The sequence below is a fragment of the Oncorhynchus masou genome, chromosome 31 (genome assembly GCF_036934945.1).
Source record: "Oncorhynchus masou masou isolate Uvic2021 chromosome 31, UVic_Omas_1.1, whole genome shotgun sequence".
NCBI lineage: Eukaryota > Metazoa > Chordata > Actinopteri > Salmoniformes > Salmonidae > Oncorhynchus > Oncorhynchus masou.
Window position 1 is genome coordinate 33,821,810 of NC_088242.1, and position 24,036 is coordinate 33,845,845.

Below are 24,036 nucleotides of genomic sequence, written 5' to 3' on the forward strand. Positions count from 1 at the left end.
GGGTTCCCAGTCCAGAGTCTCCGGCGACGATCCATGGTCCAGTTCCACAGAAGCGTAGGGAATGGGGGCTACGTCCCGAACCGGAGGTGCCACCGAGGGTAGATGCCCACCCGGACCCTCCCCTATAGGTTCAGGTTTGGGAGTCTGCACCTTTGGGGGGGGGGTATTTCTCTATTTGGTTAGGTCAGGTTGTGATTTGGGGTGGGCATTCTATGTTTTCTATTTATTTGTTTTTGGCTGAGTGTGGTTCCCAATCAGAGGCAGCTGTCTATCGTTGTCTCTGATTGGGTATCATACTTAGGCAGCCTTTTTCCCACCTGTGTTTTGTGGGTAGTTATTTTCTGTTTACCTGACAGAACTGTTCGCTTTCGTTTTGTTACTTTGTTCTTTGATCAATAAAATCATGAAAGAAAAACACTTTCAACGCTGCGCTTTGGTCCACTCATTCCGACGAGAGCCATTACACATTTGGTAATTAACACAAAATCTATGTCAATCTAACTTTGATAATTTATACTTTAATAACTTTAAAAATATATATGAATATACAGTATTCCTTTGTTATATATGTGTCCATATTGTCCATGAGTTTCTAGTAGATAGACCATACGGTTCAAGAAAAAATAGACTAATTAATGAAAAAATTATCTAATCACCAAAGGCATTATTTTTCAATTAACTCTTCCAACTATTTACTTTTTTGCCATAACTGCCACCAGTTTGACGCCAAAACATTGACAGAAAATACATATTGACATAGCAGAATAAAAGTGTATAAAAAAAATGTAAGGATATTTCATGCTGAAACTCTCATATTAAACACCAATGGTATTCACTAAGTTTATTGTTTATATTTAGGATAATGTTTAACAGCTTTCATGAAATGTTTCTCTTTTCAAATCAACTTAATTATTTATTTTATAATTTTAGCATGTGATAAGACCATACAAAGGTCCAGAGATAATTAGACACCTGTGATAATCTGAAGTACCTAAAAGGGAAACTAGATGTCTTGTGATAGACGACATAAAATCCTTGAAAGATACAAAAAATGATGGCAGTTTACTGCTAAACTTTGAAAGCTTCCAGTAATATACCCTCCCTTTGCAACCCCAGAGGGGCCCTCAGACAGAGTCTCGTACTTTCACCATGATTTCATCAGTGCTTTATCTGCCAATGACAAGGTTTCTCCTATATAAAAAACAATCAACATTTTGACTACTTGAATACTAGGACACTGCTTTTGGCAGAAAAAAAACATGTGCTGAAGAAGTGCCCATGCTGTTTTGGAGTGGGGCGAGGAGGGCGAGGAGACAACCACGGCTGTCCAGTCCAGCTTTTCCATTTGCTTGAAGAAAGTGAAGGTTGGTTACATACACACACAGAAACACACAGCACACAGTACAAAAGCTGTTGACTGCCAGACAGAGGCACGCTAACTTTGGGGTCAGTGATGCTATTTGAATGATCCCCTGAAAGGACCATCCCTCTGGTGACCAACACTGTCTGAATCCTGATCCCTACGAAAAAAAAACGGTTGCTTTCCTTGGATTGGCCCAAAATATTATCTCTGGATTTCCATTCAGCCCCTCAGCCAAACTGTCACATTTTCCATAGGCCCCCTTCCTTTCTTCTCTCTGTCTGGAGACTTCCACTACTAAATGGTCATGATTGTGAGGCCGAAAAAAAAAACTTGGCTGACCTGGGTTAAGTTTATCCTCCTTGTGGACAATAGGGAGCTGCTGTAACCCAGCTTAAGTTCTGCAAGCTGTGGCATTCTTATCTGTGCTTGAGAGGAGCAGTAGCTCTGATGCACCAGCTGGGTTTAAATTAAGCTCAATGCTCTTCGGGTCCATTTTTACACTTTTGTCTCCCTCTGCAAACGACTGGCTCCTCCACTGACTGGCTATAATTGGAGGAGTGTTTACTCAGCTGCAAACATTTACATGTCTATGCAAAGACCCCATAATGTTTTCACATTATACAGGTCACATTTACTACTGGTGTTGTGCTTGCATACAGACACACACTATGAAATCATATTTTTAGCCAGGAGTGGTTGTGGGAGGAAAGACTGATATCAATGTCTCATATTGCCATTAGACATACTTAAAAACAACAGTCTGTTGCTAATTCTGAAAAAAGAGAGCTCCAGTGCCACCAAACCATTAGATTGGACTGTTTAAAAACAGTGCTTGTTTGTATGAGTAATCTTCATTCTATCCACTCTGGGCAGTGTGTGGTACTATATCAAAACAGTCAGCAATTACAGTGCCTTGCAAAAGTATTCATCCCCCTTTGCGTTTTTCCTATTTTGTTGCAACCAATAATTTAAATTGATTTTTATTTGGATTTCATGTAATGGACATACACAAAATAGTCCAAATTGATGAAGTGAAATGATTTTTTTTTTAAATTCAAAATAATAAAAAACAGAAAAGGGGTTGATGCATACGGCATACAGAAGTTGGAGGTTTACATACAGCCAAATACAATGAAACTCAGTTTTTCACAATTCCTGACATTTAATCCAAATAAAAATTCCCTGTCAGTTAGGATCACCACTTCATTTTAAGAATGTGAAATATCAAAATAATAGTAGAGAGAATGATTTATTTAAGATTTTATTTCTTTCATCACATTCCCAGTGGGTCAGAACATACATTTAATTTACATACACTCAATTAGTATTTGATAGCATTGCCTTGAAATGGTTTAACTTGGGTCAAACGTTTCAGGTCGCCGTGCACAAGCTCCGTACAATAAGTTGGGTGAATTCTGGCCCATTCCTCCTGACAGAGCTGGTGGAACTGAGTCAGGTTTTTAGTCCTTCTTGCTTGCACACGCCTTTTCAGTTCTGTCTACAAATTTTCTATAGGATTGAGGTCATGGCTTTGTGATGGCCACTCAAATACCTTGACTTTGTTGTCCTTAAGCCATTTTGCCACAACTTTGGAAGTATGATTGGGGTCATTGTCAATTTGGAAGACCCATTTGTGTAAGGGCTTTCTTCTGTGGACGAAGGATCGGACCAAAGCGCAGCATGGTTAGAGTTCAACATGTTTAATAAAGACCATAAACGTGAACACTACAAAATACCAAAACAACAAATGTGAAAAACCGAAACAGTCCTATCTGGTGCATAGACACAAAGACAGAAAACAACCACCCACAAAACCCAACACAAAACAGGCTACCTAAATATGGTTCCCAATCACAGACAATGACTAATACCTGCCTCTGATTGAGAACCATATCAGGCCAAACATAGAAATGGGAAAACTAGACACACAACATAGAATGCCCACTCAGGTCACGTCCTGACCAACACTAAAACAAAGAAAACACAAAAAAACTATGGTCAGAACGTGACAGTACCCCTCCCCCCAAGGTGCGGACTCCGGCCACAAAACCTGAACCTATAGGGGAGGGTCTGGGTGCGCATCTGTCTGCTGTGGCGGTCTGGCAGATCCTGGCTGACTGGCGGCTCTGGCGGATCCTGGCTGACTGGCGGCATTGGCGGATCCTGGATGACTGGCGGCTCTGGCGGATCCTGGCTGACTGGCGGATCCTGGCTGACTGGCAGCTCTGGCGGCTCCTGGCTGACTGGCGGTTCTGGCTGCTCCTGGCTGACTGGCAGCTCTGGCGGATCCTGGCTGACTGGCGGCTCCTGGCTGACTGGCGGCTCCTGGCTGACTGGCGGCTCTGGCGGCTCCTGGCTGACCTGCGGCTCTGGCGGCTCCTGGCTGACTGGCGGCTCTGGAGGATCCTGGCTGACTGGCAGCTCTGGCGGATCCTGGCTGACTGGCGGCTCCTTGCAGACTGGCGGCTCTGGTGGCTCTGGACAGACTGGCGGCTCTAGCTGCTCTGGACAGACGGGAGACTCTAGCAGCTCTGGACAGACGGGAGACTCTAGCAGCTCTGGACAGGCGGGAGACTCTAGCAGCTCTGGACAGGCGGGACACTCTAGCGGCTCTGGACAGGCGGGAGACACTAGCAGCTCTGGACAGGCGGGAGACACTTGCAGCTCTGGACAGGCGGGAGACACTAGCAGCTCTGGACAGGCGGGAGACACTTGCAGCTCTGGAAAGGCGGGAGACACTAGCAGCTCTGGACAGGCGGGAGACTCTAGCAGCTCTGGATAGGCGGGAGACTCTAGCAGCTCTGGACAGGCGGGAGACTCTAGCAGCTCTGGACAGGTGGGAGACTCTAGCAGCTCTGGAGAGGAGGAAGGTTCTGGCAGTGTTGGAAAGGCAGGAGCACCTGTGGGGATGAGACGGAGAGACAGCGTGGTGCGGGGGGCTGCCACCGGAGGGCTGGTGCGTGGAGGTGGTACTGGATAGACCGGACCGTGCAGGCGCACTGGAGCTCTTGAGCACTGAGACTGCCCAACCTTACCTGGTTGAATGCTCCCGGTCACCCTGCCAGTGCGGCGAGGTGGAATTGCCCGCACTGGGCTGTGCTGGCGAACCGGGGACACCATGCGTAAAGCTGGTGCCATGTATGCCGGCCCAAGGAGACGCACTGGAGACCAGATGTGTAGAGCCGGCTTCATGGCACCTGGCTCGATGCCCACTCTAGCCCGGCCGATACGAGGAGCTGGAATGTACCGCACCGGGCTATGCAACCTCACCGGGGACACCGTGCGCTCCACAGCATAACACGGTGCCTGCCCGGTCTCTCTCGCTCTCCGGTAAGCACAGGAAATTGGCGCAGGTCTCCTGCCTGGCTTCGCCACACTCCCTGTGTGCCCCCCCAATACATTTTTTGGGCTGCCTCTCGGGCTTCCTTGCCAGCCGTGTTCCCTCATATCGCTGGCTCCTCTCGCCAGCTGCCTCTGCTCTCCTAGCTGCCTCCACCTGTTCCCATGGGAGGCGATCTCTTCCAGCCAGGATCTTCTCCAATGTGTAGCAACCCTTGCTGTTCAAAACGTCCTCCCATTTCCAGGAGTCCTGACATCTCCTCTCCTGCTGCTGCCTCTCCTGCTGCTGCCTGTTACCACGCCGCTTGGTCCTTGGTTGGTGGGTGGTTCTGTAATGGCTTTCTTCTGTGGACAAAGGATCGGACCAAAGCGCAGCGTGGTTAGAGTTCAACATGTTTAATAAAGACCATAAACGTGAACACTACAAAATACCAAAACAACAAATGTGAAAAACCGAAACAGTCCTATCTGGTGCATAGACACAAAGACAGAAAACAACCACCCAAAAAACCCAACACAAAACAGGCTACCTAAAAATGGTTCCCAATCAGAGACAATGACTAACACCTGCATCTGATTGAGAACCATATCAGGCCAAACATAGAAATGGGAAAACTAGACACACAACATAGAATGCCCACTCAGCTCACGTCCTGACCAACACTAAAACAAAGAAAACACAAAAGAACTATGGTCAGAACGTGACAATTTGCGACCAAGCTTTAACTTCTTGACTGATGTCTTGAAATGTTGCTTCAATATATCCACATAATTTTACAGCCATCTAATTTGTGAAGTGCACAAGTCCCTCCTGCAGCAAAGCACCCCCACAACATGATGCTGCCAGCCCCACAACATGATGCTGCCACCCCCATGCTTCACGGTAGGGATGGTGTTCTTCGGCTTGCAAGCCTCCCCCTTTTTCCTCCAAACATAACGATGGTCATTATGGCCAAACAGTTCTATTTTTGTTTCAATAGACCAGAGGACATTTCTCCAAAAAGTACAATGTTTGTCCCCATGTGCAGTTGCAAACCGCAGTCTGGCTTTTTTTATGGCAGTTTTGGAGCAGTGGCTTCTTCCTTGCTGAGCGGTCTTTCAGGTTATGTTGATATAAGACTCATTTTACTGTGGATATAGATACTTTTGTACATGTTTCCTCCAGCATCTTCATAAGGTCCTTTGCTGTTATTCTGGGATTGATTTGCACTTTTCGCACCAAAGTACGTTCATCTCTAGGAGAGAGAATGTGTCTCCTTACTGAGGGGTATGACGGCTGCGTGGTCCCATGGTGTTTATCTTGCATACTATTGTTTGTACAGATGAATGTGCTACCTTCAGGCGTTTGGAAATTGCTCCCAAGGATGAACCAGACTTGTGGAGGTCTACAACTTTTTCTTCTGAGGTCTTGGCTGATTTCTTTTGATTTTCCCATGATGTCAAGCAAAGAGGCACTGAGTTTGAAGGTGGGCCTTGAAATACATCCACAGGTACACCTCCAATTGACTCAAATGATTTCAATTTGCCTATCAGAAGCTTCTAAAGCCATGACATCATTTTCTGGAATTTTCCAAGCTGTTTAAAGACACAATCAACTTAGTGTATGTAAACTTCTGACCCACTGGAATTGTGCTACAGTGAATTATAAGTGAAATAATCTGTCTGTAAACAATTGCTGGAAAAATAACTTGTGTCATGTCCTAACCGACTTGCCAAAACTATAGCTTGTTAACAAGTAATTTGTGGAGCGGTTGAAAAACTAGTTTTAATGACTCCAACCTAAGTGTATGTAAACCTCCAACTTCAACTGTATGTATTCACCCCCTTTGCTATGAAGCCCCTAAATAAGATCTGATGCAACCAATTACCTTCAGAAGTCACATACTTAGTTAAATAAAGTCCACCTGTTGGCAATCTAAGTGTCACATGATCTGTCACATGATCTTAGTATATATACACCTGTTCTGAAAGGCCCCAGAGTATGCAACACCCAAGCAAGTGGCACCATGAAGACCAAGGAGCTCTCCAAACAGGTCAGGGATAAAGTTTTGGAGAAGTAGAGATCAGGGTTGGGTTATAAAAAAATATCAGAAACTTTGAACATCCCACGGAGCACCATTAAATCCATTATTAAAAAATGAAAAGAACATTGCACCACAACAAACCTGCCAAGAGAGGGTCGTCCACCAAAACTCACGGACCAGGCAAGGAGGGCATTAATCAGAGAGGCAACAAAGAGACCAAGGATAACCCTGCAAAGCTCCACAGCGGAGATTGGAGTATCTGTCTATAGGACCATTTTAAGCCGTACACTCCACAGAGCTGGGCCTTATGGAAGAGTGGCCAGAAAAAAGCAATTTCTTAAAGAAAAAAATAAGCAAAGACGTTTGGTGTTCGCCAAAAAGCATGTGGGAGATTCCCCAAACATATGGAAGAAGGTACTCTGGTCAGATAAGACTAAAATTGAGCCTTTAGGCCAAGGAATGATGGATGACGCTAAATACAGGGACATTTTTGAGGGAAACCTGTTTCAGTCTTCCAGAGATTTGAGACTGTTACGAAGGTTCACCTTCCAGCAGGACAATGACCCTAAGCATACTGCTGAAGCAACACTTCAGTGGTTTAAGTGGAAACATTTAAATGTCTTGGAATGGCCTAGTCAAAGCACAGACCTCAATCCAATTGAGAATCTGTGGTGTGACTTAAAGATTGCTGTAAACCAGCGCAACCCATCCAACTTGAAGGAACTGGAGCAGTTTTGCCTTGAAGAATTGTCAAAAATCCCGGTGGCTAGATGTGTCAAGCTGATAGAGACATACCCCAAGAGACTTGCAGCTGTAATTGCTGCAAAAGGTGGCTCTACAAAGTATTGACTTTAGATCGTGAATAGTTATTCACGCTCACGTTTTCTGTTTTTTTGGGGGGGGTCTTATTTCTTGTTTGTTTCACAGTATAAAATATTTTGCATCTTCAATGTGGTAGGCATGTTGTGTAAATCAAATGATACAAACCCCCCCAAAAAATCCATTTTAATTCCAGGTTGTAAGGCAACAAAATAGGAAAAATGCCAAGGGGGGTGAATACTTTCGCAAGCCGCTGTGTATCTCTGAGATATGTTCTGTGATATTATTCAATCATTGCCTTAGGGTGAGACCCAAGCCCACTTATGTCAGTGATCATAGTGCTAGCATTTAGCATATTATTGCCTTGTTGTGAATACAGATTAGAGTATCAGGCTTGCCAGCCAAAGGTTAGGACATTTGCAATTCAACAGGAGGACATAGACAAACATACAGCCTACAACATGGCCTGAGAAATGATCGATGAGTATGCTCCATTTGACCATGACTACAGTATCTGTGTTGCCTGGTTGGGTTGTCATCAATAGGCAGGCACTCATAGCATGTCTTTCTGCCATCAATTGTTTCATTTAATCTGGGAATGCTGTGAGGCTTGAGCCTCAGAGGCCACAAATAAACTGTCCGTACAGTAGCCCATAACTACTGAATACAGTGTAATCTTTAAGATAAGGACCGTTTGCAGTTAGTCATCCGTTAATAACACTTAATAACATGTTAGTAACATGTTAATAACACTTTCTTGTGATTAAAAGGTTTTTTCATTCTGTTTCTCTTTCTTTATGAAGTCTCACTTTCATAACATTTTCCCATGACCTGAATGCATGTTATCTTGTGAATCCAGCTTGTGCGTCTCTGTCCCTGTCCACATAGAGAGTACAGGGAAGGCAAAGTCCGGTGAGAATCTGTGTAGCCTATATTGAGATCATATTGCTTAGCTCCCTCATTAACTCTGTGCTGTTAGACAGTAAATGCTGCCAAGGCCCCACGATACAGCTGCCCCTTCTCCTCAATGGGTAATTAGTGATAGAATTTATGAACTGTAATATTGTGTGGGTGCTGGGAAATGTAGAATTGTTTATGGCTCTGAGAAACGAGACTGTGACGAATAGACGATTGGGAAACTTGGGGAGTGGGGAGGTGAGAAAGGTGTCGTGTTATAATATATAGAGGCCTCTGTCCTATTTAAGTAATACAACTATCAGCTGTTTAATATCTCAGGATTTAATGTAATCTCAAGTTAACACAGTTTCATTCTTCAAAATGTATTTAGAAAAATGGAGACATATCACTGCATGTGCATCTTGGTCCCATGGGAGCGTCTTCAGGAAATGTCACCATGGTGAAATGCCAACTAGGATTCAGATCTGTGATGCTGAAAAACAGTCATATACACTGACTGTACAAAACATTCGGCTCTTTCGGTGACATAGACTGACCCGGTTAATTGAGGTGAAAGCTAGGATCCCTTATTGATGTCACTTGTTAAATCCAGTTCAATCATTGTAGAAGAAGGGGAGGAGACAGGTTAAAGAAGGATTTTTAAGTCTCGAGACAATTGAGACATGGATTGTGTATGTGTGCCATTTAGATTGTGAATTGGCAAGACAAAAGATTAAGTGCCTTTGAACGGGGTATGGTAGTAGGTACCAGGCGCACCGGTTTGAGTGTGTCAAGAACTGCAACGCTGCTGGGTTTTTCATGCTCAACAGTTTTCCATGTGTACGAAGAATGGTCCACTACCCAAAGGACATCCAGACAACTTGACACTGTGGAAAGCATTGGAGTCAACATGGGCCAGCATCCCTGTGGAACACTTGTAGAATCGAATTGAAGCTGTTCTGAGGGCAAAAGGGGGTGCAACTCAATATTAGGAAGGTGTTTTTAATGATTTATACACTCAGTGTAGATAGATGCATTGCAGGTTAACAAGAACATAACGTTCTGTCCTGCACAGGTATTTTGTCTGTTTGGCGGTTAAGTCCCATCTCAACAATTTACTGCAATGGCGTGTTTCAGCAGCAACTCAAGATGCAACTCAAGCTAGGACTCCCTCTAAAGTTAACAGATCTTTATATAGTATTCCTCTGAAACATAGAGTGTATATATGTGTGTGTGTGTGTGTTTGTATGTGTATGTTTATTGTCATATACACCAGACAGACGTGCTCTTTCACTACAGGGAGAACAGATTGATATCATGGGGTGTCAGACTGTATATGCCTTCCAGAGACTGAGAGGTGGAGAAGTCTTGACTACTTGTTATAGATCATGATGTAGGTTATGATGCCTACACAAATGCTGGGTTGTTTGGTAGACCCATCTGCTGGGTTGCAGGTGTTGGGTCACTTAGTTGGGTTGTTTTCTTTGAAAACTGCTGGGTTAATGATGCTGGGTGATTGAGATATGACCCATCGGGTCAGGTCAGAAGACTGGAGATGTGGCTTAGTAGGGGCATGGCTTGCAGATAATTATTTTTGGCCACCCGTGAGAGTAAATGTCATTCTGGTTCATCTGTTCTGTTGTATTGTTATCACATGTTAACATTGAATACTGACACTATTGAAGTGTATGAGTGTATGAGTTCTTCAAGAGCCTATGCATATCTCAATGTTGGGATATGTAAATAATACATATCCCAACATGGAATCTCGATTTTGGGACATGTAAATTATAATGTTATGAATTTGTATTAGAGAGTGTATTGTGCAAAAATATTAAAGGAAAATTGAAATCTGCAGTGTACATTTTTAATATGTGGCCAAAAATTATGATATAAAAGCCACACCCCTAATAGTCCACACCTCCTGAAAATAACCAATGGATTACATTAATTAAGACCCAGCTGCTCTGTTAATCCAACTGATCGTTAAAAGAAACACATGCAGGTTAAATTAATCCATGTTTAGGTAATCCAAATAACCCAACATGTTGGGTTCTTCACCCAATCCAACTGGCTGGGTCAAAATAATCCAGCGTGTGTTCTGTCCAATATTTACCTGGCGCTGGGTTACCAAATTACCCAAATTGTGTTGTTTTTAGCCCAGCATTCTTTTGTGTGTAGCATTAATTGAGAGTGAAGGCTGTGCATTGTAGTCCCCACCTATTCCCACAGTGCTGAAGACAACAGTTCAATTGTGATGATACTTTTTTCAAATATAATGTAGGGGTCATCATTTGTCCTTCACTTTAATGCGCTGGGCTGTAATATTAGTGGGAAGTCCAAGTAAAATCCATTCTAGAATTTTTTTAAATGTGCTTGTGTCCTTTCACTCTTCATACTATTGTCACTAACAGGATTGAGGCCAGTCTGTGAAACTTTGTCTCAATCACCCTTTGTTCAGGAACAAGGCAGAAAAACGGAAAGGGCATAAATGAAGGAATTGGGTCCGGGCCATACCACTGGTCAAAGAGTTCTGTTCTGCCTCCCTTTCAGCTGCTCTCAGCGGTGTGAGAGCCAGCCAAGGAAAATAAAAGCTTTGTGCCTGGGCCCTCACCACACACACACACACACACACATACACACACATACACACACACATACACACAGACACACACGGATGGACAGACACACACACTCTTTAATTTCACAAATTTATGTGCGGTTTCCCATCCTAAGTCAGACATAGTAAAAGCTTTAGAAAGTAAGCCATCCACATGAGGGTGTGTAAGGGTGTGCTGAAATCAAAAAGTAATTGATTACGTCAAATAGCTGATAATCGGATTGCCTTGTAGTTAAGGCTGTAGGCAATCACTCTTTCCAATTATGAGCTGAACCTATGAAAATATTATCATTAACCTAAGAATCCAGTGCTAAGTCACCTGACTACTGCAACTGTAAATCAGCAAAACCTTCAGAGTGAATTCAGACGAATAGATCTCATTACGAAACCATGATGGCATCCCAGCCGGGAGGGCTAAAATTAGCATTCAGCCAGCATCGCTTAGTCACAGAATGTCATTTCTTTCAAAGCCATCCACGCTCAGCCATGACATCACTCACTGTTTGGGAACAACTCCCAAAATGTAGCCTATTGAAGAGGGCGGTACCTTAAAACTTGGTTAGACCTGCTATACTTCAGCCTAGAAGACCTGGTACAACACGCCACCACCAGAGAGGATGCTAGTGACAGATATACATGTACCGTCCGATATGGTGACAACATTCCCCACAGGGTCAGCCTGGAAAGTTGATCCATCTCATTATTAACACTGGTGGCACGTAAGTGACACTGTGACTATTATGTGTCATGTTAATGGTATGTGAAATCAGGTGACTTGGATCAATGTACCCCATGCACAGGTTCAGTAGACATGTTCCCATTTTTTTTGTTTTAAGTGATGGATACAGTACAGATATAACTACAGGCTGGCTAAAGCTAGACCATATTGATCAAATGTACCAGAAGTACAGTAGTTAGAGTGGTACCTCTCTGTACTGTTAGGGAAACAGCACAGAGAGTACAGCACAGTGTTAAAATAAAACAGACAATTATGTTGAAACATAGAGCTGCCAAATGCAGGTGGAGATTACCACACACCTCTTGGAGGCGAAGAGAATGATTCATACATCATGTGATGTTCCAAAGCCGTTGCTAAGCATCAAGGATGTGAGTAGGGATAGAAAGCAGGACAGAGAGGCACTCAAACCAAGCTGAAGAAGTGATACCTTTCAATTACTTTCTGGTATCCCTATAATAACTAATCATAGACAGCTCACCTATCAGAGTTGAACTTGATATGCATATCCATATCCTGTATTGTGTTTTACAGTAGCTATGGTTATGTAACGTCAGGTCAGGTCCTAACTGGAAAACTATGACCCAGATTTTTTCCTGGTCCGTCCACACTTTTGTAAAAACCCCTTGCCATAGTTACAGTAAACACTGTTCAAATCAATTTTGCCTTCAAGACTTTCATGCACAATTCAAACCACAGACTCATATTAACAGAGGAAATTATAATCTGCGATAAACAGACTTCTTGTTGCTATGAGACTACACATCCAGCTTCAGTTCTCCATTTTTGGACATGATAAGTTATTTATAAACTCAAATCAAATCAAAATTGTATTGGTCACATGTTTAGCAGATGTTATTGCGGGTGTAGCGAAATGTTTGTATTTCTAGCTCCAACAGTGCAAAAATATCTAACAAGTAATATCTAATAATTTCACAACAATACACACAATACACACAAATCTAAAGTAAAGGAATGGAATTATGAATATATAAATATTTGAACGAGCAATGTCGAAGCGGCATCGATTAAAATACAGTAGAATATAACAGAATACAGTATATACATATGAGATGAGTAATGCAAAATATGTAAACATGATTAAAGTGACTAGTGTTCCATTATTAAAGTGGCCAGTGATTTGAAGTCTATGTACAGTATATAGGGCAGCAGCCAATAAAATGGCACCAGAGAAGAAGGCAGATATTTTACGTGTCCCCAACCGATTGTGTTTTTCTGTTTGTTTATAACTTTTCTTAAACTTATTTTGTACATAATGTTGCCGCTACCATCTCTTATGACCAAAAAAAACTTATGGACATCAGGACTGCGATTACTCACCACGAACTGGGAGAATCCTTTTTTTCCTTTAACGAGTCTGACGAATCCCGACGCAAACGATGTTGCCACGCCCTGACCTTGGAGATCCTTATAATTCTCTATGTTTGGTTAGGTCAGGGTGTGACTCGGGTGGGAAATTCTATGTTTTCTATTTCTTTGTTTTTGGCCGAGTGTGGTTCCCAATCAGAGGCAGCTGTCTATCGTTGTCTCTGATTGGGAGTCATACTTAGGCAGCCTGTTTTCCACCTGAGTTTGTGGGATCTTGTTTTCTGTTTAGTTGCTTCTGCCTTACAGAACTGTGCGCTTTTGTTTTTTTTTGTCTTTGTTATTTTGTTTGGTGTCATCAATAAAAATACGATGTACCCCTACCACGCTGTGCCTTGGTCTCAACCTACGAGAGCCGTTACAGATATACTGCCTTTACGGGAACAGGCCCAGATACGGGCGGGTTGCCTTCTGAGAATTTGTAGGTGATCGAATAAACCCCCACTTCCTTCCATTCTGCTAGCAAATGTGCAATCTTTGGAGAATAAAATCGGTGACCTACGTGCAAGATTAAACAAAACTGTAACATCTTATGCTTCACAGAGTCGTGGCTGAACGATGACACTATCAACATACAAGCGGTCTGGTTATACGCTGTACCAGCAGGAAAGAACAGCAACGTCTGGTAAGACAAGGGGCGGCAGACTATGTATTTTTGTAAATAACAGCTGGTTCACACTATCTAAGGAAGTCTCGAGCTATTGCTCACCTGATGTATCTCATGGTAAGCTGTAGACCACCCTATCTACCTAGAGAGTTTTCATCTGTATTTTTCTTAGCTGTTTACATACCACCACAGTCAGAGGCTGGCACTAAGACAGCATTGAATGAGCTGTATTCCGCCATAAGCAAACAAGTAAACGCTCACAGAGGCGGCACTCCGAGTAGCCGGGGACTTAAATTAAACTTAAATCTGTTTTACCAAATTTCTATCAGCATGTTAAATGTGCAACCAGAGGGGAAAAAAACTCTGGACTCCACACACAGAAATGCATACAAAGCTCTCCCTCGCCCTCCATTTGGCAAATCTGACCATAATTCTATCCTCCTGATTCCTGCCTACAAGCAACAATTAAAGCAGGGGAGCACCAGTGACTAGATCAATTAAAAAAGTGGTCAAATAAAGCAGACACTAAGCTACAGGACTGTTTTTCTAGCACAGACTGGAATATGTTCCGGGATTCCTCCGATGGCATTGAGGAGTACACCACATCAGTCATTGGCTTCATCAATAAGTGCATTGATAACGTTGTCCCCACAGTGACCGTACATATCCCAACCAGAAGCCTTGTATCACAGGCAACATCTGCACTGATGGCCAGAGCTGCCGCTTTCAAGGAGCAGGACTCTTCTAAGAAATCCTGCTATACCCTCCGACGAACCATCAAACAGGCAAAGCATCAATACAGGACTAACATCGAATCATACTACACTGGCTCTGATGCTCCTCAGATGTGGCAGGAAACCATTACAGACTACAAAGGGAAGGATTTCCTGACGGGCCACCCCAAAGTGGTAAGGGTAGGTAACAACACATCCGCCACGCTAATCCTCAACACAGGGGCCCCTCAGAGGTGCGTGAGAGTCCACTCCTATACTCCCTGTTCACTCATGACTGCACATCCAGGCCCAATTCCAACACCATCATTAAGTTTGCCGATGACACAACAGTATCAACAGCCTGATCACCGACAATGATGAGACAGCCTATAGGGACAGCCCATGTGTTGCCAGGACAACAACCTCTCCCTCAATGTGATCAAGACAAAGGAGATGATTGTGGACTAGAGGAAAAAGAGGACCGAGCACGCCCCCATTCTCATCAACAGGGCTGCAGTGGAGCAGGTTGAGAGCTTCAAGTTCCTTGGTGTCCACATCACCAACAAACTAACATGGTCCAAGCACACCAAGATAGTTGTGAAGAGGGCACGACAACACCTTTTCCCCTTCAAGAGACTGAAAACATTTGGCATGGGTCCTCAGATCCTCAAAAGGTTCTACAACTGCACCATCGAGAGCATCCTGACTGGTTGTATCACTGCCTGGTATTGCAACTGCTCGGCCTCCGACCGCAGGCACTACAGAGGGTAGTGCGAACGGCTCAGTACATCACTGGGCCCAAGCTTCCTGCTATCCAGAACATTTATACCAGGCGGTGTCAGAGGAAGGCCCAAAAAATTGTCAAAGACTCCAGTCATGCTCGTCATAGACTGTTCTCTCTGCTACTACATGGCAAGTGGTACCGGGTACTTAAATGTACCGGAGCGCCAAGTCTAGGTCCAAGAGGCTTCTAAACAGCTTCTACCCCCAAGCCATTAGACTCCTGAACACCTAATCAAATGACTACCCAGACTACAGTATCTGCATTGCCCCCACCTCTTTTACACCGCTGCTACTCTGTTGTTATCATCTATGCATAGTCACTTTGAGAAATCTATCTATATGTACATATTACTTCAACTAACCGGTGCCACAGCACATTGACTCTGTACTGGTACCCCTGTATATCGTCTCGCTATTGCTATTTTACTGCTGCTCTTTAATTACTTGTTACTTTTATTTCTTATTCCTATCCATATTTTATTGTTAGGGGCTCGTGAGTAAGCATTTCACTGTATTTGGCGCATGTGACTAATAAAATTAGATTTGATTGCTATTTAACAGTCTGATGGCCTTGAGATAGAAGCTGTTTTACAGTCTCGCGGTCCCAGCTTTGATGCACCTGTATTGATCTCTCCTTCTGGGTGATAACGGGTTGAACAGGCAGTGGCATGGGTAGTTGTTGTCCTTGATGATCTTTTTAACCAATCTCTTGGCTGGACAATAAATTGCATTTCCTTGCCTATGGAGCTCTTACAATGAGAAGATACATCTGCAGGAGTCAGTTCTGTGAATAGGGGGGTGCTCCCTCTGCTGTTTCCTGAAACTATAAGGGCCTTGGTCGGAGTGAGAGGAGGCTTGAAAATGCTTATTTGGAATGTGGAGAACAAAAGCTATGTTAACATTTGAACATGCTCTATTTTCTTTGTCCTGGAAATTGGTTTGACTTTTGTGCAATGATAGCACATTCCTTACCCGATGTGGATTTCAGTCTCAGGCCAACTCAATGACTCAGGGCAGAGGTAATGGTAAAACCATTCAACCACATTGAAGTTTCTTTGGTGTTGTCACTAATATGAGTTGTCATATTTCCTGTACACCTCATAAAGTGTGTACAGTATGCAGAAGTTTAGGGAATACAGATTGACAGTGCTTCAGATGACCAGTCTCAGTGTGGCTTGTGGCGAGTTGCAGGCGTCTTTCCCACGATGACTCTGAATAGTCAGCGCCTCACAAAAGCCAACCTCGTCAATGCTGCTGCTAAGACTTCATTCAAATTCCAGCTCTGCCAAGAAAATCGCAGGACATGCCGACTTAGTCCATAGTCAATGGCGGCATGTGCATTTAGCCCCATTAAAACAGGCTCTAAACAAAAGTATGTTCCCTAACATGGCCCTCCAGTCCCCACCTCTCGGGTGTCTCTGTGGAATGCACCAATAAAGCCTGTCTTGTTAATTCAAATGTAATGATCCAGTTTCAGGGTCTGACTACCTAAGAGCCAAGTTTTTCAAACATGGTAATCTCAGGCCATAAACATATCAAACCGTAAAGTACCGTGTTAGGACCCTACAGATAGGCTTAAGTCATGGTGACAGTCGGGTGTCGTTCCACAGGGATTTGTATCGCGCTGAGAAAAGGTGCCAGTGTCATCCGAGCCATGTTCCCCTGCATGGGGCCAGAGCCGCAGCGCCAGCAAGCACCAAGGGTCTTGGCTGTGTACACACACGGTCATGTTACGGTTGGAAATGTCTGTCTGACATACTGGATACCGACAGGTGGGCAGTAATGTGTATTGGTCAGGGTGGAACGGGGATAGGTGCACACATGGAGCACTCTGTACAGTTTACAGAAGCTGCCTGAACATCACTTAGGTATGCGAACGTATCAGTCGAGGCAATGCGGGAACATCATGCGTGATTCACATCTTTACGAGGAACATGCAATATGTTATCTCCTCTTTATTACTGATGTGTGAGTCAGCCTTGGTTGTAGGTTTGCTTGAATAAATATGCAACAAAAAAAACGTTATAAGCTTAAAATATTAGATGTGATTGTAATGATTATATAACAGCTACTGTAACCTGAAGCATGTGTGTTCTTCACCGCAAATGATGACATTTGACAACAATTGGATAAGATGGATAAAGTGAGCTTGTGTCCTTTACATAGTATTCAAACAATGACTCCTTTGTTTGTAATGATTGAGTGACATAGATTTCCTAGATTTCACAGATGGAAATCTGGTCTTGCAGTTCCATGTGTAATGTTATGGAAGAACAGCCAGATGTTCCCTTCTGTATTTCAGCCGGGGAGGGGGGGGGGGGGGGGTCAACTGAAAGTGAATGATCCATCTCTTGTCTGGACAATGATTGCATTTCCCTGCCTACGGAGCTCTTACAGTGAGAAGGTACATCTGGAAGAGTCCGTTGTAAATACAAAGCCATCCAGGAAACCAAATACAGTGCGAGGAGAAACTAGATGTGACGCTTCTGCTCGACCTTGTCGTCCTTACAGAAGAACTGTTCAAGGAATAGAATGAGGTCATGTATAGCACTGCAACATAGAAAAATACCCTAGTTCAAATACAATAGGCCTGGAACGATTTGAAAACAGATCCATTCTACCACCTACTGGTTGAGTCAGACACTTACACCATAGCATGTGTGACATGTGGCACTACAGTGCGATTGTATTCTGTACATTTGTGATATGTTATTTGACTGATCAACTATCTTCATTAGGAATTATAAACACATTTCTGTCTCTTCCACTATGTCATTCAGCACCCCAAAGAGAATTATAAACGATAGCCCCCCAAAATCATATAGTAAATCAAATTGGCCTGTGTGGATAATCTAGTGCAATTTGCACCAGTAATGTAATCAATATTCTTCTAGCATGGTCCTCCTCAGATAGCAGCAGTTGATTGCTTTGTCCAGTGTCCATGATCTTCACCACCAAGTGGTGCTGATCACTAGTCCAGTGGTTGTATTCAGGCTCTGGCTCCACTCTGGCTGTGTTGGAAAACACTCCACAATCGTCTCAAACATGTGGCTTGAACATGTGGATAGGGGGAATAGATAGCCCAGTGATGAAGCTGTGAGGATCCCACTCTGAAGTTCCACAATGGCAATTTGTTTACATCAGCAACAATCACCCCAATCTACAGCGATGAAGAGGCTGTAATTATCCTCCTCATTACTCATCTGAGAGATTATTTAAAGCTTAGTTCATGCTCATGATGTGCCTGGCACTCATCTGAAGTTTGTGTTGGCACTAATGACAGAGTTGTGGTAAAGGGTGGAGAAGGTTCCTCTGCTCTGGATCTTACCAGTGAAACTTACCAGTAGCCTGCTGAGATGCTGAAAGTGTCTATCTTCACAATCAACTTTGTAGTACTGTATTATGATTAGAAAAGGCAAAAGCCGGGCCAAGTCACCACGTGTCATAACACCGTTATAATAACGTGTTGAGTTTATAAAGTAGGCCAGTAGGGCAGGGTAGTAAACCTAGTCTATGTCGTATCACTTGGATTCCTTGAATAGGCCTATAGAGAAACTCAAATGTAGTCTATCAGTAGCCTACTGTACATAGTAATACATTAATCGCTCGAGCAGTTTCCTCGAAGTTTAAACAGACCCTGGCTGGGAGAAGTAAATCAGTCAGCACTACCGTGCAGTGCACACATCAAACCCGCGCACTTACGTAAGGACATCCATGGTATCCAAGCTCGTAACTATGAACCTCCTCTTAAACAACATGGCGCATGTGTACAGCTGCGCTGCAAATATAGACGATACATCCAGTTAGGTGGGAAATTAGTCATTTATGCTCACCTAGCACCTAAAATAGACTTCGGCGACACGATCGGATGCAGACGCTCGCGCCTGTTTACTTTGACAAACAGCATCAGTCTCTGCGCGCTTTGACAACTTTGCGCGAGCTCACCTGTTTACCATGAAGACGAGAGAGCCTTTCAGGTCCTGAACCGTTACTTCGTTTCAGATCGAATGTTTTGTTACTGTGGGTACCGTGTATGCGGGTACTGTTAGTTCTTTTAACTTGTTTTAGTTAAGAAAAAAGCACGAAAAAGCTATGTGACTGCGACTTTAACCAGACTTCAACGGATGAAGAAATGCTACTCAACATTATGAGAGAAAACAACACACAACTGCACCAGGGGGAAAGGGAGAGAGATAGACTCCCTCCAATTTCAAATCATTCCTCTGTGAGTATGATTTTTTTTATTATTAAATATGACAAATAAATATTTTCATGTTCAATTAACAAAGACATCAAATAAAAATGAAAAAGTAAAAAAAAATATTAAAAATAATGTGGGATCAATGCCGTACTAATTAAGTCATAATGTAAAAATACAATAAAATGTTTAGAAAAAGGTTTGGATTGAGAAAAATGTGTTTTTCCAATGCATAATAGTAACGTACTAACGCATTTCAATGATCTCAGAGCTTGTCCTTTTGGGGAAATGTGTTAACGTTAAAACTGAGGGTGGAACTTTTGGACAGCTCTTCCTACCCTATTATGCTATAAAACAGCATCGCAACTCTGTGAGTAATGAGTGCTAATAATATGCAGTGTTGGGGAAGCTACTCCGAAAATATAGTTCACCAAGCTACCAATTACTTTACACTGAAAGAAGTTAAGCTATACCAAGCAGTAAAATTAGATTTAAAAAAAACAGATACAAATATACCATCTGGAACAGCGGGAGTGTGAAGCAACACAAACATAGGCACAGAAACATGCGTACACACGCGATAATGTACACACTATACACACGTACGCATGGATTTTGTGTTGTAGATAACTTTATGTGGTAGTGGTGGAGTATGGGGCCTGAGGGTACTCAGTGTGTGAATGTTTTTACAATTGTATAACTGCCTTAATTTTGCTGAACCCCAGGAAGAGAAGTTGCTGTCTTGGCACCAGCTAATGGGGATCCATAATAAATACATATTCAAATACCAAAGCTACCCCGAAAACATAGTTTACTTTATTCAAGTTACTATCAATCAATCAATCAATCAATCAATCAAATGTATTTATTAAGCCCTTTTTACATCAGCCGATATCACAACGTGCTATACAGAAACCCAGCCTAAAACCCCAAACAGCAAGCAAATGCAATGTAGCGCTATGAAAAAGTAGTTCACTACATCCAAACTACTTCGTGAAAAATGATCCTTTCATAAAAATCTGAAATGTCATCGACTACAAATTGCACGAACAGATCACCCTGGAGTTAACAGAATGTGTAATTTAGCGTATTAAGTTTCAATTGAGAATTAGCCAGGTCTGATGTCGAAAAAGAAACTCAATTAGGCAATATTTTCTTTCCATTTAAAAAAGTTGGATGTAATTCCAGTAGTCAGCTACAGCACTACATGGCTAAATAAATAATTAACTACTGAAACACTACCAAGATTTGAATTTAGTTCAACTACCACCAAGCTACTGCAAAATGTTGTTACATTACTAATTGAACTACATGTAGTTCATTACTCCCCAACACATTATCACTAAAACAAAGCCCACATATTATACTGTACATTTTGTTCATGTATCCCACTTTTATTTCTGTAGCCTAAGTGCCTAAGTACTTGCTGTGAATGAACAGTATTCTATGCTGTCATAGTTCTCATCTATACTATTATAAGTATGATTAAATCCAGGACTTAATGTCAATATTTGAACATCCAAGACTCCATGATGTCTATAATATGAATTTTTTTTTTGTCATAGGGTACTGATCGTGGACCAAAGCTGCCATATCCTTCCCTCAATTTAATCCCAAACCACAAAAAGGAGGCTGGTAGCCACAGCTTCTCCTCCCAGTTTATTCTTCCTGGCATACGGCATGGTAGGTCCCGTCATGGTAACCCTAATGAACACATTACTTCATTCAAGATTCCGTCTGGAGATTGTGAAGCTCATACTGAACCAACATCAAAGTGCAGACATGAAGAACTTACTCCAGTTTGATCCCAATGGCATATCCAACGTGAGCTATCAGTATGGCTACCTAACACGTTTCTGATGTTCTTACCTTCAGCTACAGGGTGTCTAACAAAGCTGATTCAATGAACAGATATCGTCTGTGGCATCAATCATCTCTAATTGATAAACAGTACTGTCCTGGGATAGACTGCACCTTGGCTGAGTAAGAACAAAGTGTTCAAGGGGAACACATTGAGACTTAGAGATATCGCTGAGAAGTTTACAAGGAAATCGTTTTCACAGCGCTCACAAAAGAACGGCTTGTTGCAATTTCAAAGTGACCCAAACAGGCTGCTTTGAAATAATGAACAATACACCAGGCAGATGTGTTGTCGTGGCTTCATACTTCATATTCTTGAGGTCAAAGATGTTGGAAGAGACTTGAAAATCATTGCTTGATGCAGATGAGAGAGACAAAGGGCCATTCAGAGCTGCTCATCCTTTAGAGGGAGAACTTGTTCTGGGTAAAATGAGCACTACTGTTGTGTTTTCAAAATACAAGATGTTAATATGTTGTTGTCACTTATACTTGTAAGTATGGAGAGTTCATTGACCCATGCAAAAATAATGTTATGTCCAAGGTTGCAAGTCTGTCCATCTTGTTATATAACAGTTAACTGAGATAGTTAAACTATAATATTGTGGATTAGAGTACCTGTTTTATACACCTTATACTCTGGTACCTGGGCTCTCATTGCCAGTAAGTAGAGTTGATCATATGAATCACCGCCTTTGTTTTAGTTAGGAATTGGTTATGTGGTTACATGTGTTGTTATTCCCCCTGCAGGCAGAGATCTTCCCCCCATCTGTCCTGATGTCAGACAAAAGCATCAACATCGCATCACCATTGACATTCTGTCTCCTGAGGTCAGGGCTCGCTTTGCCTCCGATCCTGTCATCCCCATCCGCACCAAGACAGCCAAAGAGTTTCAGTAAGCACACACACACACACACACACACACACACACACACACACACACACACACACACACACACACACACACACACACACACACACACACACACACACACACACACACACACACACACACATACCTGTGTCATCATTATCATCAATATTATACTCAAACAGAAACATCTGTTAATGTTCATCTAACTTTCACTAGGGAGGACATTGAGAGGGCCACGGTCTCCGGCGATTGGAAACACGTCCATGACTTCTACTTGACCACATTCGACTCCTTTTTGGAACTGAATGCTGCCTTTAAGGTGGGGGATCCCCATGTGTGTGCCATATCCAATTCTGCGGTTCCATATTTGTATCGTCAGTCAAGCCAGTGCTAGTTATACAGCATGTTTTTAAATGACTTATTAAACTATATCAATTCATTTGAATGGATAAGTGCGATGGTAAAATTGCTAAAGCAACAGTGATCATTTTGAAATATGACTGATCAATGCAAATAAAAGGTGACCATTGTTTTGGTGTTTAAAGTCGGTGAATAGAGTCTTTCTAGGAGCCAGGAAAAGGGGAATTTGGAGAGTTTTTTTTGAGTCTGTAAATGAATGAATGAAGTCATTTAGAAGGTTGTAAAAAAAAAGAGCACATGTGTGTGGTTTCCATAGAGAGTATTAATCATGAGAGCAGAACCTATAAGAAAGCGTATGATCATATATGGCAAGGAACAGTTGGGTAAATGTTTAGCACATGTGATGGTCGACTTAACTAGCTCATGTGTTAGTCCTAATCTAAATGTGTTCTTCATTTCTCTTTTCAGAAAGAAGCAAACGCTCCGTTCAACACGATTGAAGACTCAGGAATCAATACCAAATTTGTCAATGCTGTCTATGACACGTTATTGCTCACGGTATGTAGAATGATAGAGCAACGCATAACCGTGTTCATGCTGAAATGAAAACCTTTCACTGACGTTGATCCAACGTTGATTCAACAGCCTCCTGATACCCAGAGAGCAGTGCTGAAGGGGATCATTAACAGCTTGTTAAGAGAATGGAAGGGGTGAGTGGCACTCTCATACATTAGTGCTCTTATATTTCTCACTCAAATCAAGCAAATCCTTTCTACATAGTAAAGCTCTATACTTTGTGACTTGAATATTAATGCAAACGTTACATACTGGATGAGAACTTAAATTATCTACTTTGTTTTGCAGTCGACGGACGAAGGATGACCTGAGAGCGTATTTCATTCTAGTTCAGGTGACCTCATGCATTATCTACATGTACATACTGCTGGTAGAAATGACATACAGATTTGGCCAAGGAGCTCTTTTGACCGCTAATACTTAATTCCACGCTATATATAGCAAACCATTTCATTACGTAACAAGAGAACATGGTGTACTTTCCAGTAACAACGGCAATTTCCCTGTTAGAAGTGAGACAGTTTCTGCACCCAAATGTATGCGTTAAGCACACGCACGCATGTGCTCCACAGACATCTTACAAAATCTCTTTTTGTTTTGGGGCCTCAGTATGTTAAACACAGCAGCCCTCCGTCTAAAGGCGAATCGGAAACACAGGAAACTCTCGATCTGCTACCTCGCCACATGGCCCATTGACTCCAGTCATAGCCCAGGCAGTTAGTCAGGCTCTGGATATAATGAGAGCAGAGTGTTTACTTCACACATGAGCAACAGACTAGAGGCAGGCTTGGCACTGGCCAAATATGGACACGACCATTAGACACAGAGTCTGGTGAAGACTTGGGGGGCAGACTGGGAAATGGCTGAATAGAACTGGAAGGATT

At 42.7% G+C, this 24,036-nt stretch overlaps 1 protein-coding gene across 1 annotated transcript in view; it reads left to right on the top strand.

Moving 5' to 3' along the window:
- Positions 1 to 18,767: 18,767 nt before the first annotated feature.
- LOC135523852 (probable E3 ubiquitin-protein ligase HECTD2) overlaps positions 18,768 to 24,036 on the top strand; it is a 37,861-nt gene continuing 32,592 nt past the window's right edge. Inside the window, exons 1-7 of the mRNA XM_064950823.1 lie at positions 18,768 to 19,512; positions 21,051 to 21,168; positions 22,093 to 22,237; positions 22,433 to 22,535; positions 23,045 to 23,134; positions 23,222 to 23,286; positions 23,441 to 23,486. Of these exons, the coding sequence (XP_064806895.1) occupies positions 19,420 to 19,512; positions 21,051 to 21,168; positions 22,093 to 22,237; positions 22,433 to 22,535; positions 23,045 to 23,134; positions 23,222 to 23,286; positions 23,441 to 23,486 (660 nt within the window). The 5' untranslated portion in view covers positions 18,768 to 19,419. The remainder of the gene's footprint in view (positions 19,513 to 21,050; positions 21,169 to 22,092; positions 22,238 to 22,432; positions 22,536 to 23,044; positions 23,135 to 23,221; positions 23,287 to 23,440; positions 23,487 to 24,036) is intronic.